At 46.7% G+C, this 17,695-nt stretch overlaps 1 protein-coding gene across 1 annotated transcript in view; it reads left to right on the top strand.

Moving 5' to 3' along the window:
* NECAB2 (N-terminal EF-hand calcium binding protein 2) overlaps positions 1 to 17,695 on the top strand; it is a 58,612-nt gene that overhangs the window by 29,828 nt on the left and 11,089 nt on the right. The window contains exons 3-5 of the mRNA XM_068693557.1: positions 2,916 to 3,024; positions 14,347 to 14,372; positions 16,283 to 16,380. Coding sequence (XP_068549658.1) covers positions 2,916 to 3,024; positions 14,347 to 14,372; positions 16,283 to 16,380 — 233 coding nt within the window. The remainder of the gene's footprint in view (positions 1 to 2,915; positions 3,025 to 14,346; positions 14,373 to 16,282; positions 16,381 to 17,695) is intronic.

The raw sequence follows: 17,695 nt of genomic DNA, 5'->3' as shown, positions 1-17,695 counted from the left end.
TGGAGGGTGGGCTGTGGGTGAGGCTGAGCTGGGATCAACGATGCCCCTTGATAAGGTGAGTGGCACTTCATTGGGAGAGTTTGTATCTCTCACACCCAGCAGCTGTCAGCAAAAAGAAGGTTTCTGGAAGTCTTATCCATCCCTTGACGGGTGCGGACACTTCAGGAAAATCTTACTTTTCTGTGACTTTACTGATAAGGCTGTTCCTGGAGCGCAGCATCTCCATCTGCTCTTATCAGGACGCACACGGGCTGCAGAACTCGTGTGTCCGTAATGCTGTGGACAATCCTCTCCTCTTCACCACCCAAGATTTTTCTATCATTTTAATTTTAACTTCCACATCCCAGCCTGGTCTGCTTCCTCTTATCGCTCGAGTTCCCTGAAGCCTGCCCTGCCTGCAGGGCTCCAGCAGCGTGCCGCTTTCAGGCTGTTGTACAATTATAGATACGAAGCCCCAGGATTATCTCGTTACTCTGCCATGCTTTTACTTTGTGTGTTTGCAGGCAAGTCAGTCAGGCTGGTATTAAATAGCGATCAGCTTTAAGCTGACTGCTGCTTTATGGTGATATCTAGTGGGGAACGAAGGTCTCAAGCACTGCTTGCCAGTAAAAATTGCACCTCTCGCTATTCAAATTATAGCCAGGAACCAACCAGTTCTGTGAAGTCTCAAATAAATAAAATTAATTGTGATCTCCTCCTTCAGCTAGATCCTTCACTCATCCTTTATTACTCTGTGCTCTTAAATGCTACAGGACTATTCCTACACCAGGTGCACCTGCAAGCCTTCTGCACATGAATTTGTGCCGAGTTTCTTATAATGTGTCACCAGAATGTTGCCGTTTGGTGCTGGTGGAGGTCTGTGCTGTTCTGTGTCTCCTCCTCATAGATCTGTTTTTGCAGCCAGATGAAGCATAGAATCACAGACTAACAGAATAAGTAAAGAAGTTAAGCAAGAGTAAAGTGACAGAGGCAAGCTATAAGGTGCAAGCGAGGTAAAGGAAAATGCCTTTTCCGTAATCCTCTAAACACCTTTTGCAGTTTCTTTCAGAGGAGAGTGAACTGGAAACTCAGCTTAAAGTACTTTACTGAAAATACTCGCTTGTTTCTCTAGTTTTTCTTTCCAAGTAAGTTGATTTAACTGATGTCCCTAGGAAATTAATTCCTCCATGTGGAAGGACAACCTTGCGGTGAGCAAGCACTGACTTTAGGTTTGCAGAAAAAGTGCATCAGAGATACAGGAGTGTTCAGACCTAGTGCAACAGAAATGCTATCATTAAACAAAGTATTTTTCTCTTGGCACTCACAATTCTGAGTCTTTTCTTGACGATGAGCATCCTAGGGTTGGAATGAAGCCGATCACCCAGTGCTGTGGGGCATGACTTGGTTGCAGTCGTGAGCCCTGATCCCGTGGGATGTGTTAGGGGATGGTGCTTTGTTATTCCACAACCTTTCAGCAGAGAAGGGCTCCTGTTCTGGGGAAGTAACACAGGAAAACAATACGGACAGCTGGGCGCTCTCTATAGCCACTGTGCTGCTCTGAAAATTATACCCTTTTCACCCATTGTTGTCTGCGATTTTGTTCTCCTGCTGCGTTCCTTTTGTAATTGCCAATTAAATAGATATCTGAGACTCCATTCATCACTGCTCTAACTTCATCTCTGTCAGGCAGGGGAAACTGGGTTAGCATTTGGCAATGCAGATATGTTTTAGGAGCAGCAGACTGATTTAGTTCAAGGAAGAAATATTGATGTTCATGTGGTACGTTGGCTAATTTTGTCCTCTAGCATCATTTCCTGAAAGAGAAGCAACCAGGGTTTATAATTGATTTGATTAAATAATAAATAATACGTTCGCCTGCTGCAAAGTTGGCAGCGTTTCCAGTCTGCAAACTTCTCTTGTGTGGCTGTGGAGCCTCGGCATCCACAGCCTCCGATGCAGCAGCAATGGGCTGAGGCAGATATTTCCACCCAAGGCACTGCCATCCGCCACAGCACAATGGCAGTGCCTTGAACAAGAAACTTCAGGTAAATCACAATTTCTTTCAAGTTTCTTTTGCCTCTTGCCTGTTGCTTTATGGCTGAAATTCTTTGTAAGAGCTTCCTCCAGCTGTGGCTTTGAAGCCTTTATGTGCTTGTCCACAGCACACAATCAGAGGCTCCCAAGTCAACAATTAAATGCAATTAGTTTTGGGTGGAATTGCTGTGAGCTTGTCTCTTTGTGCCAAGAACGTGGTTAAACCTCTGCCTTGTGATCCCTCCACGTGCTGCTAGACTTGCCAAGAGGCACCCGGCAAGCTGTGTCCCGTATGGCCGGGCAGATGGGCTCTGTGCCTCCTCATGTCCCTCTCGAAGCAGAGGCACAACATTGAGGTGACACACTCCTTGTGCATTTAAACGCTTGGCAGCTGAAGCAAAATGCGTCTCTTGTTGCCTCGTGGCTGCTTCCTTACATTTCTGTCCAGCACTGGGAGACGCGTGGTGGTGGGGAAGATGGAGATGGCAAAGGGCACTGCGGGGTCTGTTGTTAGCTCCAGCCCTGAGACATTTTGTGTGTGTTCAATGTCCCTTAATGAGCATCCTGCATCACTTGAGCATACGGTAGACAAAATGCTCCTTAATTTCTTCAAAGTAATTAGTTTTTATGATGGAGCTTGCAGGCTGTTCCTCTTCAGGCTTCAGGCTTGCTTTGGTTTAATTAACCCAATTAGTTGCTAATGGTCAGTGTGTCTGCACCCAGGAGCAATGCTGCTTGGCCTGGCGAGCCACCAGATCCCACCGGTGTAGCTGGCATCACTTGCAGGGCTGGTCCTACAGCAGCACTTGGGGTTTTGGTCCAAACCTTAGGAACCCAACTCCTAGTTTTCTGGTTGCTCTGCCCCCGCTTTGCCCTAACACCAGCCGTGTTGCTCTTTGCAGATGACGGGAAGCTGTCCCTGGAGGAGTTCCAGGCCTTTTTTTCAGATGGGACACTCAACGAGGAAGAACTTGAGAAGCTTTTCCACACCATTGATTCAGACAACACCAAGTAAGTTCCTCCCGTTTGGCAGAGCCAGGAGCTGTGGCGCTCAGGTGCAGCACTGCTTGGGGAGCTGAGACCCCTAGGACATGGCCGTGCAGCTCCTTTTGCCAAACTTTGCCAAAAAAAAAAAACAACCCACTTGTGCTGGGTTTATGTCTTGATGTGGTGGCTGCTGTGAGTCCTTTTCTCTCTCTGTTTTTTTGTTCAGGCTGTTTTCTTTCGTGCAACCTGATCTTTACGATGTCTGAAGTGATGCTTAATTTTACCCGTGAGGGCATTTAAATAGCTCTTTAGCTTTTCCACTCTACCTAAAAGCTTCGCTGTGCTATAAATGGTAACTGTGTGAATCTGTGAGTGTTGTCCTATCCAGCTATTTCACAGACAGCAACCTGGGGAGGATTTGTGCTTCGTGCTGCTTGCTTTGCCTCCCTCCCCAAACGTCCCCTGGCAAGCACTCATTGCTCCAGAGCTTGCTAGAAAGGAGCCCCCTTCTCTCCAAGGGGAAATGCGGCTGCTGGAGGCAAGCCTAAGCCCTGAAGCCCTTGCTGTGGGTGCTTTGTCTCTGCTCTGTCCCCAGCAGACGGATGTGGCTGTACTTCTGTCTGTAAAAAGCCCAGGCAAGGCAGCAATAGCAAGGGGCCGGAGCCAGAAGCAGCACCGTGACGTCTGCATCCTGCTGGAACAGCAGCAGGGGAAAACGATGGGAGAGGAGGCATCAAGGCACACCTCAGTTTCCTGGTGTAACAAAGGTGAAGCTAAATGTAGCACCTGAATGCTCTCACCGGGGCACAGAGGATGTGCCCCGCCGGGTTTTTTTCCCCTTCCAAGGGGAAAGAGTTTTCAGAAGCCTGCCTGGTTGAGGCTGTTGGAAATGGAAATGAAAGGCAGCATTGAGTCATATTTCAGTGTGACTCCTGTTCCTCCAGAGAGAAAAAAATCCAGCCAAAAAAGCAGATGAAAAGAGAATCCAATTTAAAATGAGGAGTTGAGCAGCAAATGCTTAAAAAAATAATAATAGTCTGGTTAATTATAAAGCCTTTGGAGCTGCAAAATCCCACCTTTCCAATATGTGGAGTGGCCACCGTTTATCCTGAGATCAGAAATGTCAGATACCAGCTTGGTACCTACTATTCATCCAATAATTAATCAAAGGATCTGAAGTGGCTTCGTTACCAAGATCCGCTGGGAACGCTCCATCCTTTCCCACGCTTCCCCCTCAGTGGGAAGCTGCTATGAGAGGGGCCGGGTGCCTTGGGGTTAAAATCAAAAATAAAAAAATAACAGGAGAGTCGTGGGAATGGAAAGGGAATTGCTGAAAGGAAGATGGGATGTGCTGCCTTGTGCTTTGTGGGGATATTTATCGAGCTGCAGGTGGTGTATGGATGAGCTCTCCGTGGACCCTGGGAGCCAGGAGCTCACCTGCCCCTCTTCTGAAATACTTTAGAGCATTGTCCTGAAATACCAGATGTGTTGTCTTTAATATTTTTCCATTTTGCACTGAAATGTAGGGACAATATGAAATTTATCTTTCCCAAAGGCAATTTAAATTAAAGTTATTAGCTATTTGACAGGACAATGTAATTTATTTTTAAAGCTGTTTTTTAAATTTTCCATTTTATCCATGTTTATCTTATATCGCCCATCGAATTTGCTTAGCGTGCAAAGCAAAGTTTGCTATTGAAATTACATTACAGCTAGAGTAGAAAATGAAGAAAGTTATGTTCCTGCTGATTATTAGTAATTGCTGTTACCGGCTAAATTGCAAAATGTTGATTCGATTTTCCGGAGTATTTTTAGGAGCAGGGGAACCGCCTCACATATGCATAGACAAAATTAATGTCTGTATTGGTCTCTTGGCTTGCTTTAGCTGGGAAGGTGGTGGAAAGGAGAGAAGTTGGGTGGCTGGGTGGAGGGATGAGGTTGGTCGATGATGCTGGAGCACCCATTCTGCTGCGGGGAGCTGGTGGCATCGTGCCACGGGGTGGAGGAGTGTGGGCTCCTGTTTGGGGAACCACAGCCCCTGGCAAAAGCCATGGTTGGCAGCAAGGTGTGGTTAGAAGTCTGAACTGGGATGGGAAACACACCAAAAAAAAAGGGGTGGGGGGGCTTTATTGAGGTTTCTTTCTTCCTGACTACCTAGATTGCTATTGCACTCTTGGTGCTCAGTGTTTGCAGAGGGTGAAAAGTCCCACACCTGCCCCAAAGCCAGGACGTCCCCTTTCTGTGCGGGGGAGCTGGTGGATGCTCGTCCCCTCCTGCTGTCCCCATCCTTGCTGGTTATTTCAGCTGGCAGCAAAATATGTTGTGTATTTCAATTGCTTTTGGCAACATTACATTCAAAAACCTGCTGCTGCTGAGAAGTGGTGATCAAGTGACATTTTCCTCTCCGTGGCTAACAAAAGCAAGATGCTGCTCGGTGCTTTTCCATCGCTGGTGTTGGCTGCTGTTCCAGGACTCAGCAGTGCTTTACGGGGAGCTGCCTGAAGATTAATGGGACTGTAATGACACGGTACTGCTGATATCAATGCTACCTGAATTGCACAAATTATGTGTATAATATGTAAACTTGTGCACACATATTTAAATATATATTCATATGTGTATATATATATATGATTTAGTGGCAAAATAGGGCTTTAGAAAACATTGGATTAGTTCTCATATGAGAAACCCTGTTAGATTTGCAGTTATTTAGGCCTTTTGGTGCTCCCTGAGCTGCAGGGTGGTTGTAGGGCCAAGCCTCCAGGACAACAGCGTGTCCGTGCTGCATCGCACGCCTCTCATTGACCTGGCTCTGAGCAAGATGCCCTCAGCATCCCCTCGGAGCTGCCTGCCAGCCCTTGCGGAAGGGGAGCTCAGACATGGCTGTTGACCAAACTCATTTAGTCGTCCTGGCAGGGGATTTTAAAAATTCCTTTTGTATCTCATATATTTTTCATCGCTGCAGAGGGCAATCCTTTGGGGAGAGATCTGCTCGCTGGAGCAGGACGTCTCTGATGAGCTGTACGCGTCCATTCACAAGGAGCCAGAACATGGCATTAGCATTCTGCTGCACTGTCATTTATTATCTCCTCGCTAGGCTTATAGCTATTCTTTTAATTGCTATATTCCCCACTTCCCCCAAATGAGCTCTTCTCTCCAGTGGCAGGCACTAGAGAAGATGGGAGCGTGCATGCAGTGTAATTAACAGAAGCGCTGTCTCTTCTCACAAGCCCTTAGCAGCTTCCCCAGACTGCCGCTTTTCCTGGAGGGCTGGGACAGATGCAGAACCCAAACCGGTTGGGTTTTCCAGCATGTACCAAATTCCAGGTGTGGAACAGATGGGAAAATGCAATTGCACAGAGAGCAGCAAGATTTGGTGGAATGGGGAGGCACCTTCCTCCTGCAGCCCCCGCTGCCCCATAAACTGACCCCACACCTGCAGGACCTCCAGAAACCCCACCACAAGGTACCAGGAGGAACCTGGAGAGCCAAAGCCACCTGAGATATGGTCAGGCCCAGCTGGGCAGCTGCTCCACAACTCATTTCAGGCTGAGTTATGCAGAGCAAACGAGGAGGAACAAGTCTGTATCTCACTCACGGGTAATTGTGCAGGAGCTGATAGCATTGTGTTAGTGCTAATGAGCAGGAGCTGGCTGCCTCATGCACCTGTGACTTTCTGGTTACAGCTGTGTGCATGTAGCAGGTCACCACAGCTGTGTCCTGCAAGACACGGAGGAGCAGGGGTGCCAGGCGCTGGCTGGGCAGCTCCCTGAGCTCTGAAAACTCCCAGTTTTGGGATGCATATGAGAAATATGGTGTCTGGTGGGGACAGAGACGAAGGCAAAGGAGCCCAAAATGTGTTCCTGAGTGTTAAGCAGGGAACACCTTGCAAGGGAGTTTGGTGTGCACAAGGTAAAGCTGTGCTTGTGCTTCAGCCGATGGACAACCAGGGCAGAAATAGAGCTTGGCATCACCACAGGGGCAATCCTCATGTGAACGTGAAGTTCCTGACGTATCCTTCCAGCACACAACCCTGGCCCGGACCTGGACAACCCCAGTACCGTTGATAATCCTGCAGCCTGCATTGCAGGATTATCTTCTGCTCCAGGAATTATTTTCCTCTGGTGGAAAGGGTCTGTTGTCACCACTTTGTTACCCATGTCTGGATGCCACAGTGCCCTCCCATGCTCCCTGAGATGCTTTGCCTTCCCAAATCCTACATCAGGTCTGGTGTCCACTCAATAGAGTCCATCGTGGGCAGGGAAGGGTTAGCAGCAGTGCTCTGCTGCTGCTGGTTTTCTCCAGTCCTCTCAAATCTGAACAGAAAGTACTTCTTGGGCAAGGAACAATGATGATTATGATTAAGTGTTTTTTCCTTTTTTTTTTTTTTTTTTTTTTTCCCTCCCTAATCTTGGTTGTTTGCATTGCAAACCTGATTCAGTGTGGTGGCAGCTTCATCTGGGAGCCGAAGCCCACATTACGGAGATGGATGTGCCCATTGGAAGCAATGTAATTTCTGAATTTTGAATGTTCTCAATTAGCTCTCTGGGAAACAAACTACGGATCATGTAATCAGCTGAGATTTTGATTAACCTATTCAAGAGACAGTTCTAGTCCCTTCTGAAAGGGATGGAATGATTGCATGAAAATTATATGTCTGGCTCTAATTTCTGGCTCTCAGGAGCATGGACACTTAGAGAGGGTTGTGGAAAATGTTTTCTGAGCCCCAGGTTGTTCTTCTCTGTGTCTACATCTTGCTTAGGCTACATGATGCTGCACTTTTCCTTGAAGCAAAGAAACACTTGGTGCCAAAGCTGGTGCTCAGCAGCTGTGCTGGTGGAGCTACAAAGCATCTCGGTCTGTTGCTGTGGCTCTCTGGTGTTATCTTTTCATTTATGGCTCCGCGAGCACACATCTCAGATTGGCTCCAAGCTCCAGCAAAGAAAAAGTGTTCTTAGGAAAAAAAATAAATCTCACTGGGAAGGTCATCAGGAGGAAGGGGAAAGCTGGAAAAAATGCACAGAAGCTCATGTAAGCAAACATCTGAGGAGGTGTTCCCAGATGCTGTCCCCTGGTGCTTCCCTGCCAGCCTTTGTGCGGGATCCCCGAGGCAGGGGGGAGCTGGGCGCAGCAGGAGTGATGTGGCTGCAAAGGGTAAGGGCTGGGGAAGGTTTTTCTGAGCCAGCACCATGAGGATTGTCACGGCCCAGGGGTTCCCAGCTGGAGCTGGGTCTTGGCTTCTTATTTCTTATATTGTGCAGGGTTGCTTTGCATCAGGCTTTTTCTTTCCCAGGGAACAGAACACCACCGGGATCTTGCATTAAAAACACAAGTGACGGAGATACCTAATTCCAACCAGCTGCTTCTGTCTGAGTCACGGAGGCATTCAAAGAGATTGTAGCTTTTTGGTGTAAGCTTCAGCCTCACAAACGTATCCATGTGCTTTTTCTGAATGAGTAAACGTGCCCTGTGCACCACGATCAAGCAGTGAAGGCACCAGCTGCTGCCGGGTGGGCAGCACAAGCTTTCTGTCCTGAGGCTGAATTAGGGGAGAGGGGTTTCAGATCACTGATAAGCAGCAGGAGAACACATGAGAAATAAAGGTATGAGTAAAAAGCAAGCAGCAGAGAGAAGGAATTTTTGCTTTGCTCTTCCTCTGTTAGCTCCCCACCAGCAGCTATCACCGACCCTGCACCCTGAAGCTTTGAGTCCTTCCCCTCCTTTTTGGTGGGGACCAAGACGTGCACGAAACCTCCCAGGAGAGGGGAGCTGATTTCATTTTACCTCATGCTCTCAGTGCCTTAGCATTTACTTCTGGCGATTAGCACATCACTCGGCTTTGCTTACAGCAATTAGTTTTTCTGGTCTCTGGTGCAGCCAAGGATTACAGAGCAGCCAAATCCATCCCAAGCTGCTGTAAAGCAGAACCTTCCTCCAGCGTGGGCAGTGAGCTGGGTGCGAGAGAGAAAGAGCTGAAAGATTCAGGACAGTTGTGTTTTATTATGAGCACAAGGCTGGAGACAGCCCAGCCGAGGAGAAGGTAGGGTGTTGGTGATGGACTGCTCGGGTGGCTGGCACTGAGTTAGTTACTTGACGAGACTTATATTTTACTCACCCAAATAAAACAAATCAGGTGAGCCCAGGCTTACATATCAATCAGACACAGGCAAAGTGTTGTATGTTCCTTCATCCAAAAAAGCTGTTTCTGAATGACTAATACCATTGGCAGTTTATGGGGGGGGGGAAAGAAAGAGAGAGACCCTCTTTCCCCAAAAAGGGAAGAGTATTTTATTGCTTTTCTTTTAATGGCTTGGTTGGAAAATTGAGCTAAAATAAATAATGAGAAGATAAAAACATAAATAAGTAACCTGCTGTCATGGTGGGCACATTGTGGGTGCCCTCGGGTTCCCTGAAGCAGTGTGTGGTGGGGCAGTGATGGGGATGGTGAGACTTTCTCTTTCCTTCCTGATGCTTTTTGGGAGGTGAAGGGCTTGGTTTACAAGCAGGTTGAAATGCAGGACACAGACTGAAGCTCTCTGTGGCACTGGGGTGCCAAAATGAAGGAATTCAATGTCTCTGTGTGACATTTGGGAACTGTCACAAAATTCATGCTGTGATCCAGAAGCAGAGCTGGAGGGAATACCCTGCGAGCACACGGGTCCCTGCTTCATGTCTGCCCTGGCCAGGCTCCTGTGCCCAATGCTCTGCCAAAAAAATTGGAGAATAATCAATGACTTAATCAATTTGGAAGTGCCACCCCTCGTAGAAGGTACTTGTAGGCTGTGATTAAACCTGCCTCTTAGCTTTGATCTACTGGTGGGCAGAGTGATATTTTCAAGATCAAGTCATCCAGAAAAAAAAAAAAAAAAAAAGTAAAAAAAAGTTGAGGGTTTAGATGCAATTTATTAGGGATTTGGCACACAGCGAGACTTGGAAAGGTTTAGTACTGTACTAAATGTCTGTTTTATTTAAGGTGATGACTGTGCTCAGGAACCAACTGTTGGATCAGGCTCAGTAAATCAGCGTGCGGTATTGATCTGTTTTTTCATGCTATCAATTGCACGGTAAGCAGGCGTTTTATTGTGTTGCCTTCCTCTTGCGCAGAGTTTTTATGAGCTCTTTGAGAGATTTTCTTTTGCAAGTGGGTGGTTAGAGGTTCTGGCCACCTGTGGCAAAGCGGAGACAGAAGTTGTTGGTTATTTTTAAGAGACCATGAAAAGACCTCGCGAAGAAACTACTAAAACCCCGAGATGAGCAGCACACTGTGGTTCCGTACAGGATGGTCTCTGCTTGGGCTTCACAGACTTTGGGGGGGGTCAGATTCATGATTGACACTTTCCAGAACATCCCACCTTTTGGCTGAGTTCTTGATGTTCATTTATAGAAGCAACAGGGAGGGAAGAGCGGATCCTTACAGCCCTGCAGCACCCAGCCCCTGTCTCCGGAGCTGTGCATCCGAGCACGGCTGGCAGCCTGACGTGCCATATTGCACTTGCTGATGAATGAACAAACAAATGTCTGCTGCTCTGCAGGTGCCAGCTTGTTGCCCCTGCCTTTTTGTAAAAGTGACATTTATTTCTCTTTCAACCAAAGAGAACTCAAAGGCGTGCTTTCCGACAGCATCCAGAACATTTGTTTCATTTGCATCCGTGCTTCGGTCTCTTTTCTTGGTGCCCTTGATGCCTGGAGCTGGGTGTTTTGTTCTGTCACATAATTCACAGCTGAACCAGCCTGGAAATGCACCAGCAGGTAGGAGTCCTTAAAAATGACGTGGCCATGGACAGGGAACAGGGCCTGTGGTCTGCATGGACCCCAGGAAGGCACCAGCAATCCTCATAGAAGACTTTTCCCTTTCCAGACCCAGGAAAACCCAAATCACACCCAGCCGTGATGGTTTTGAACTTCGGAGAGCCTCTTTAAAAAGTTTAATAGCCTCGTCACTTCATTTTTACGAGGTTTATTACTGCTACAAGCGAAATGTAATTGCACGGCGGGTTGTTGTCTGCAGGAGATATCTTCCCGTCACATCCGCAATTACTGCTGGCAGCAAGTGCTATGGCAACTGCCTCCGGGTGCTGTGCTGCGAGGTAGGACACCTGCACATCACTCTATCAGGCTTTCTGGGCCAGGTCCGGGCATTTTGGACCTGTTGCTCTCCTAAGAGTGCTGCCTAACTGTGGATTCAGCATCACCAAGAGTCCTTTACTGGTTTGTATTCAATACTAACCATCCCCCTATTTTCCCCCCTCTGTTTTTTCCCTCTCTCTTCTTTCCCATCAAAGCTGAAGTAGCCTTCATAACACAAATTTTAATGCTCTGAGGCATTAACACTGCCCCAAACATATCTCACCAACTTATGGATGCTGGTGAGCAGCTCTGCTTGTCCAGCCTCCCCCCTTGGCTGCTCAGTGGCCACAAACCAGGTGGGACTTTGCTGTGTGCCTGTCCCCACCAACAACACCCATGGGCAGGAGGAGGAGAAGTGCTGGTGGGCTGATCTTCCTCATCGTGCCAGAAGGTCCCCTCCAGGAGCATCTTTGTTGGTGCTGAAACAGGGTACGTGCAATGCTTTTAGATGGATTTCAGCAGCAAGAGCCCTCTTTGCTCGGCAGGGGAGGTTTTCAGCATGAGTTAGGTTGTTCAAGGTGAGTGGGCAGGTGAAGAGAGTACTTTAACAGGTCTCGGGAAGGATTTAGCAGAGTTCTCCAGAAGTGTCAGACGATGGGCTTGGAAAGTTGCTGGGAATTAAAGTCATTTAGCTCCTGGCTGGCGTCCAGAATTTGGTATTTCTGTTGCTCTGCCTGGAATAACTTCAATTTCTTCGGGGTTTGTGTAAATATGTTTCTTTGCGTTCAGAAACTCATGGCCAAAGGTGGCCATCTGTGACCTCTTACATCTGGATGTACCTTTTCTACTTCTGAGGTGTTGAGACAGCTCAGTGCTGCTGGGACTAGGAGGTGTATCATCGGATGTAGCAATACTTTCCTGCTGCACATGTTGTTCTTTGGGCTCTCCTAAATGCGAATCGGATTTGCAGGTGGCAAACACTAGAGGATAATTTGTTTCCACGCTCGTTTGAAGCCTTGCAGCACACCCAAAGCTGGGAATTGAAGATGGAAATAAAAGCAGGCTGTGATTTCAGCAAATCTCCATTGTCAGTACCGGTGAAGCAGCTAAGCCATGTGGCTGCTGATGCAACCCTTTCATCTGCCCAAGCAAAAGGGTTTTTATCTTCAGCAGAAGATGCTCAGGTGTTGAGAGGAGCTTGAGCAGCCTATCCCTGTGGCTATTTGCATGAGAAATGCACTGGGAAGATGAGACTTTGATGTATTTGCAACTTATGATTTCCCATTCTGCTTCTGATTGTGCTGCCTGTTCGGGTAGCCTGGCACATCTTTCTGCTGGCTGAGCTGAAAGTGAGGAAGGGAGGAGTATCACAGTTTGGGGACTTTTCCTTTTCTTTGAAACAGCAGCAGGGAAAACTCTCTCCTTACTGCCAGTACATTCATCTGGTCAAATTATCACAGCATGTTTAAGTGGAGGCGTGTGGGGAGCAATAAACACTCCCTTTTGTGGCCAAATTAGTTTACAGCTTGGATTTTTTTCAGGAGATGCTCAAGGCTGGCATCTGAGCTCTCAGGTTTGCTTCCTATTTCCATTGGAGAAATTAGGTCCCACGGACACGGAGCTTCTCCCAGGTACAGCTTTGCTTTGGAAAGAGACCTCAAAGGGTGGACATCCCCCTGAGCTTGGGGGTGCAAGGCTGTTCCGCTCCTGGCTGCAGATTTTCTGGTTGGAAAATGAAGGGAAAAGCCTGAAACCAGACTTAGGTTTTCCTGACTTTTCTGTTGCAAAGAAAGGAAGACTTTTGTTTTGGAAAGGAACCAGATAGAGGTGGCCAACAGTGTGGGGGAAAAGCTGTGTGACACAGAAGTTTTTAATGATTTCATTTGAAGCTCTACTTGAACGTTATTATATTTGGCTTATTTAGTTGGGTTATGGCTTCAATAAGTCTTTAATTAGTCATACCATTAATGTCAGAAGGCTTAAAATTCAAAGCAGATTCCCAGCCAAGTGTTCTGGTAGCTGAGAAAGATTATTATTTTTTTCTTCTGTAAAGAATGAGAACAACTTGTTGTGGTTTTTATCTTTTTAGCTTATTGGGGTTTCACCAGGCTTCAAACCCAGATCCTGAGTATTTGCATCCTAAAACATCCCCGTGGCATAGCTGGGGGACTTAATACTGAAGCACTAAACTACAGGAGCACCTTGTAAATCTGCAGAGCTGTGCAGGGCTCATGTTGGTGATAAACCCCCCAAAACAGCAACCAGGATGTGGCTGTGATGGTCCTGGTGTGTGCGCTGCTGGGGGATGGAAATGCCCTGGGAAATGCCATGGGCCATGCTCAAGCATCCATTAATTTCTCCTTCATTGAAGCATTACCATATTTTTAAAGTCTGCAGTAATTTCTTTAATTAGGCTTATTCTTAATACGAGATTGCTTAAAATTAAAAGCAGCATCTTGGCCGACTTAACATTGAAGCGCAATTAAGTTAAATAAAATGATGGCAGGAGGCAAGGAAGTAAAAGGCCATTTTTGGAAGCAGGAGATAATTATTGCAATGCAAAACAGTGGGGGATGGAATAATAGATTATTTTTTTTCACAGTAACGTGCTCCAGTTTGGGACATGTGGTTTGTGGGGGTGAGCCTGAGGCCACAGAGGGTAGGAAGAGCCCAGACACATCGCTCCAGGAGGATTTTGGGAGGCTGTGGTTAACAAGAGCAGGATTTAGAGCATCTCTTTCCATAATCCACTTATGTTGACAGGTCAGAGCAGGGATGAGTTAGAGCTAGCTTCCCAGGATGTAAATGGATTGATAAAATATAATTCTATTATGAGATCGTTCCAGGCACCTCTGCAGCCTGAGTGGCATAAATAATTGTGTGGGAATCGGAGGCGCAAATAGATTGCAGCTAATCTTTATTTCCCAAGGAGGCTGTCTGTTGAGATGTCATTAAGTGAGCTAAATGCTCTGATATTAAGTAACTGTGCCCTGGATGGGAGCTGGGCACTGCCCCGCCGCTGCTCTGTAGGGGCAGGACCAGGAGAATAGATCACTTAGAAAAGTAAAATTGGTGATTTTTCTTTCCAAGCACATGGGACTGCAGGACCAGTCTGCTACCGGTGGCTTTAGTTTAGCAGACTGGGGCCAGGTTACGTTGCTCCATTTCTATGCTCAACCCAAAAGAAATCCCGAGTGCATCCCTTGTCTGTCCTGTATCTTAAATTCTTCTCTCTCTTTTTTCCTGCTTCCTCCCCTGCCTCATCCTCCCCTCCTCCAGCAACGTGGACACCAAGGAGCTGTGTGGTGAGTACAGCCCTTCACGTGGGCACAGTGTTTTGGAAGGATGCTTGACAAATCATAAAAAGCAGCATTAACTCCTGTCTCAGTGGGATAAACAGCTTCTTAGGCTGGACCACAAGTTTAAAAAATAAAAAGTAACTATGTTTTTGTGTGAGAGTTGCAAATAATGGAGAAATTGGGACTCAGCACAGCCTCTGCCACCTCCCTTATTCAGCAGGAAAGTTGGGAATGCTTCCCTTTGCTTTCTTGCAGCATAAATGGGGTCAGAGCTGAGCACAGCACCTGGATCAACTCAATAACGAGATAGGTTTCATTTCTGGCAATGTCACGGCTTCCAGCTCCACTCCCAACTTCAATAAACCAGTGTCCTTTCATAGCAGCAATAAGGTGTTTATCCTTAGGCAAACTTCTGCATTTCACAGCAGGCTGCCAAATGCATCGAGCATCTCTGGTGCACCTCCCACGGCTCACAAATTAAAGACTAAAAAGAAAACCTGTAATAAGATTTTGTCCCACACCTCCGTTGGAAGGGGGTCATTTCCCAGAGGGATTGCTCAGGGGTCATTGCCTGCTATTTCAGATTCACTAACTATTATTCTAAGAATTATTTTAAGTATAAAACCTCTTTTTGTTGACAAGGGAAGCTGTGGGCTCTCTCTTGGAGTTGGTTGTGAGTCGTGTATCTCGTGTAGCTCCTTACCCCAACAGAGCTCCTTGGTCACAGGGCAGCTTGTAGAACTGAATGTGCCTAGAAAACACAAATGGAGTTACCAAACTACATGACACTCTCCAATTTAAATAAAATACACTGATACTGGGTGCAACAAGTTGACCAGCAACCTGAACTGGGCTTTGGGAAGGGGAGAAGCACCTTGGCTACTGGTGGGCTTTGCTGGAGAGAGGTGGGCTGAGGAACTGGGGTCCCCTCGCTGCCCACAGATGGGTGGGAGCCATGAGCAGCAAGGTGGAAGATGGAAAGAGCTGACCTCAGGCGTTCATGCCAATAAATAAAGCTAAAGCTGTATAATTGCATATTGGGAGGTTGCAAAAGTCAACACCCTTCTCCTCGCACAGTGGTGGTGGTCTCAAGAGCCCTGATCTGCCCACAGAACCTCATTTCTCCCAAAATGTATGGGCCCAGCTTTTTATTTCAGGACTTTTGGAAAGGGTTTTCCTCTGCCTCTAAAGTCTATTTTTTTTTCCCCGAGTAAACTACTAATAAGAGGAACAACAAAAATAAACACACTGCAGTGAGAATGAGCTGTTTGGCTTGCAGAGAAACAGCAAACAGCTGCTGTCAGTCAAGTTGTGACATTCCTGTCTCTGCCAAAATCTCCTTCCCCTCGGATATGTTCTAGGGCTGTAAATAGCTATAAGCACTGCTAATTAAGCCAAGAGAACCTAATTAGTGGGATCGTTTTCTGCAGTTTATTTCTTGTTGCCTTCAGGAGAGATGTCACCTCAGCCTGAATCTTCAGTCTGGGTGCCAAGGAGCAGCTCTGGTGGCTTCTAAGGAACAGCTTTTAGCTGTATTTGTGTCAATCACACCAAAAGTGGTTAACTCGGCAGCCACGCTGCCAGCTCACTGCACACCTCGCTGCACTGCTCACCATTTCCATCACAAATATTGGTTTTTGGCACCCTAGCTTGCCCACAAAACCACGCCAGGGCTAAAATGCGTATTGGAAACACTGCCTGCATGGGGACACACCATGCAGCCTGTGGTCGTGGGCTAAGATGCGCACAGGTGGGGATGTAGGGGAAGACGTAAGGCTAGAGGCTGAGCTGGGGTGAATCTGGCTGATATTTGGCCTGAAATCAGTCTTTGATTTCCCCTTCCACCAATAATGCCACACAGCCCTGAAACGTTGTTACCTCAGCTATTCTCATTGTGTCCTTCTTGGTTTCCCCAGACTATTTTGCTGATCATATGGGAGACTACGAAGATGTCTTGGCCTCGCTGGAGACCCTGAACCTCTCCATCCTGAAGGCGATGGACTACACCAAGCGGGTGAGTCCTAACTCTGCCTCGTGCCCCATGGGCTCAGAGCAGTCAGTGCAAATACTACACGAACAGAGCAAATAAATCCGGATGTCTGCAGCCTGTTCAGCAGTCTCCTCGTGCTGTTGCATTTCCGTGGTAAGTAGATCATTGCAGCAACATGATGACAGTGGAAATTTTGCATTAACTGTGGGAAAAGTCTTGAGAGCCTTGTCCAGATTGTGAAAACCAGGTGCAAAGTGCACATGCAGCAGATGGTGGCAGAGAGGCGTTGTGGCAGAGCTCTGGATGGTCTCAGCACACTTCCTAAGCCTGGAAAATGGTCTTGGCTGTGTCAGGGATTATAAAGCTGCTATTAAGTAGACCTTCTGGGTTAGGAGGCATCCTGAGTTCCAGAAATATGGTTGTTCAGATATTCATATACAAATGAAAGTAATGTTCATGTATATTCATATATGAATAACTTAGATTAGAAACTAGAAGGCTGTATGTTTGAAGGAGCAGGGGTTAAAGAACAAGGGCTGCTTGTACATGCAAACACAAAACCAGAGACAAAATGACATGTACACTCTGATCACCATGGCTTCATAAAAAAAGCCACCATATACCTTAATGATACTGTAAATAATGGACTACTAGAAAACAGCACACAACAGGAAGCATATTGAAGTTTGTTTATCTGAGCTGCTGTGCCAGGTAAACATCCTCACTGAGAAGTGAACCATTAATTTTGTGTCTTTCACTGAGGAGAAATGTATTTACGGAGCCCCCATTCCTCTGAAACAACTTTCCTGTGCTTTCCCTATCATTTAATAAAATAACTGGGATGTATCAGTGATATTTTGCTGCCTCCGAATCATTAGTTCTTCCTCTCCTTCCACTCCCAAGCATATTTGCATCATTCATTAGTGCCACCACCAGAGACAAGCAGCATTCCTCTTCACCGATGAGTGGTAATTCAGAGCACTGAGAATTGAGCCAAGTGATGAGGATTTGCTTTTTCCAAGCATCTTTCAGTGCTTCCAGATTCAATTCCAGGCTTCCTCCAAGCAATCCAGATTGAAATCTCCCTTCCATTTATCTCTGAAGCTCAAGAAAAAAGCTCAGATTGCTCCACTGTAAAGATGTGGTAATGATAAGAAGTTTTAGGAGTTAATGACCAGAGGGGAGAGAAATTTTCTGTTTCTCATTCGGAGTAAAGAATCTGATTTCCTTGCTTTATTGAAATCCATCTATTTGGGGGGCAGAATAGGAAAGGAAGATCCGTATTTCATTTGTTAATATATTTCTATAATAAACTGAAGACAAAAGTTTTTGACCAAGC

The sequence above is a fragment of the Anas acuta genome, chromosome 10 (genome assembly GCF_963932015.1).
Source record: "Anas acuta chromosome 10, bAnaAcu1.1, whole genome shotgun sequence".
Lineage (NCBI taxonomy): Eukaryota > Metazoa > Chordata > Aves > Anseriformes > Anatidae > Anas > Anas acuta.
The sequence above is the reverse complement of the archived record's forward strand: the minus strand, read 5'-3'. Positions and strand labels throughout refer to the sequence as shown.